A 2,727-nucleotide genomic window follows, 5' to 3' on the forward strand; every position below is an offset into this window, starting at 1 on the left:
ACTCAGTTATTTACTTCAAATGGTTATGAACCTAAGAAGCAGAAATTGATAGAATGCATGTTCCGAACTTTTGCACTAAGATTCAGACAATGCCACGGTTGAGATTGCTAAGCGTCATATTGTGTATGGTGTTTCTAGAAATATCTAAGGGGCTATGAAAAATTAAGGTTGTCAAGAATGAGAATACATACTCCTCGCCAAAATAGCGCCCCGAAGTACCTTTGATCCATAGTGTTTTTTTTTTCATCAGAGACTTTTGTCCGGTGTTGGCCATGACTAAAGTTGATTTATGTTGCTTGGGTGACAAGAGAGTTTCAGGACGCTCAAGGTGCCTAGGTTTAATTGAGAAATGAGAAAGTTGTAATCAGTTGATTTTTTTTCTCCATAGCAATGCATGGGTATTAAGTTATGCATCTCTTTACGTAGACAAATGCATGTATTATACATGCATGATACTTTAACAAATGGATAATTTAGTTTTTGGTTAAGGTGAATCTTGGTAGCATCATATATGTGAGTGTGCTCCCATGACAACGCACGGACATTCTAAACATGGAAGATTTTTTTCTTCCGTTGCAACGCACGGGCATTTTTGCTAGTTATTATAGTTTGTATAAATCTTGATTAGTTTGTTTCGTCCCGCCGCCGTTTCCTTCCAGGAAACAGATAAATCCGCCGCCGCCGTTCGAGCTAGCCATGGCTTCCCAGTTAGGCCCACCGTCGCCGTCGATGGCGCTGGCGAAGCTTGATCCAGCGGCCATCGCCACCGCCACCGCCACCGCAATCACTGCTATCGGCGACGACCTCCTCCGCGAGATCTTCCTCCGCCTCCCCTCCCTCCCGAGCCTCGTCCGCGCCGCCCTCGCCTGCCGCACCTTCCTCCGCGCCGTCCGAACCTCCCCCGACTTCCGCCGCCGCTTCCTGGCTGTCCACCCGCCCCAGATCCTTGGATTCTTCGACCACCCTCTCCGACGAAGGGGCATCCCTGCCTTCGTCCCCTTCCGAAGCTCCTCTGACCCGGACCTCGCCGCCGCCGTCAGCGGCGCCGATTTCCTCCTCACCCGCCTACCGGAAGACAGCGGCGACCCCGGGTGGGAGATGAATTCAACCTGCTGCAGCTACCTCGTCCTCCACAACAAGAAAACCAAGCAGCTGGCCGCCTACAACCCCCTCACGCGGGCGCTGGATATCTTCCCCTGCCCGGCCCAGGAGGCCAACTGCCATCCCCGGTACCTTGCGTGCCACATCACCGTCTCCGAGGAGGACCCGAGGTCGTTCCGTCTGGTTTGCGTGCGTTGCCGCAGGCGCCGTCGCCGGACGCTTGCTCGATTCTCCGTCTTCTCATCGGACAGCAGGGAGTGGCAGAGTTTCCCTTGGGTGGACACGTCCACGCCGCGGCTCTCTTCTTCTTCTTCTTCTTCCTCGTCTTCCACTAATGACACGCTGACGAATGGATGCGTCTACTGGAAACATAAGAATCAAGCGTATGTGGTCGTGCTCAACACCGCGACGTTGCAAATGTCTCGGATGGATTTGCCGCCAAACATGGAAGATGACTGCACAGATTTTCGGCTTGGTCAGACCAAGGATGGGCATCTCTGTATGGCATACATAGATCACCCTGATGCAAACATGGAAGTGCTTTCTGTTTGTTGTTGGAGCGCCGATAGTGATGGTGTTAGCAGGTTGATGACGCACAAGGTTTTCCCAAAGAGTACATTTATTGATGCCGCTATGTGTTCGACAGGGGATGCTGTCATGATGGAGGTTTCGGCGGTCATCGATGGATTTGTGTTCCTGTCTATTAATTATGCTAGGTGGAATGACTGCCTCGTATCCTTCTGCCTGGAAACAGAGAATGTAAACAAGCTCATCGGTCATACGTACTACTGCCATATGCATCCTTACATCATGGCATGGCCTCCTTCTTTGGTAGGCAACAAGGTGATCCCTTGCTTCAAGATGCTGGTAAGATTTCTTCAGACCTTTGGTCCCTGTATTGTGTATTGTGTGCAGTTAGGTTACTTGAGAGCAATTGATTATTGTGTACCAGTGAAAATCTGTCGTCAGTCTCATATTTTGCAGGTCCCTGGTCAACCACTTTTTAGTATAAGTCTAGTTACTAATACATGTGTTCAATTGCAGATTATATGCAATATTTTTGTTTCTTTCTTTGTGCATATTATATGAATCTGCATTGACAGTATCTTGGGCTAGAAATTTCTCTCCACTAAAATGTTGTCTACACAATGTTTTGTAATCCGACCACTATAGAGACGTTGGTGTATTTCACTTCCGTTGCTTCGGTCGTTGCTAAATAAATCTGCCATGTACCATTTTTTTTTATTTTTCTTGTACAACATTGGAGCCAATAACCTTGCACTGTTTGTCTGTGCCAACACTTGCATCCTTACTTAGTACTTACACTTAAATCGTTCTATGTCTCAGGAGGATTTAGAAATCAAAGTTACTGGAGATAATGTGGCGGATGATGGTCCTGTGGGCACAGAAGGGACTCCCTCTGTTCTTGCGATGACGTTGCAATCATATAAAGAAGCTTTGATTAATGGCGATGGGGCAAAAGTTTCAGAGATAGAGGCATTTCTACTTTCCATCGAGGATGAGAAGAAGTCTCTGGTTGCAGAATTGACTACTGCGAGAGATTGTATCTTGAGGATAAGTGCCGGCACCGATGGGTACAGGGGAGGGGCAGAAAGAGAGGGGTGA

The 2,727-nt window shown here is 48.2% G+C and overlaps 1 protein-coding gene across 1 annotated transcript; it reads left to right on the forward strand.

Annotated features, from left to right (window-relative positions):
- Positions 1-696: 696 nt before the first annotated feature.
- LOC125507273 (uncharacterized) lies at positions 697-2,727 on the forward strand. Its single transcript, XM_048671906.1, has 2 exons — positions 697-1,944; positions 2,449-2,727. Exons 1-2 carry the CDS (start codon positions 697-699, stop codon positions 2,725-2,727), a joined length of 1,527 nt encoding a protein of 508 aa, XP_048527863.1.

This window comes from Triticum urartu, chromosome 5A (assembly GCF_056163025.1).
Source record: "Triticum urartu cultivar PI428250 chromosome 5A, HENAU_Tu73, whole genome shotgun sequence".
Lineage (NCBI taxonomy): Eukaryota > Viridiplantae > Streptophyta > Magnoliopsida > Poales > Poaceae > Triticum > Triticum urartu.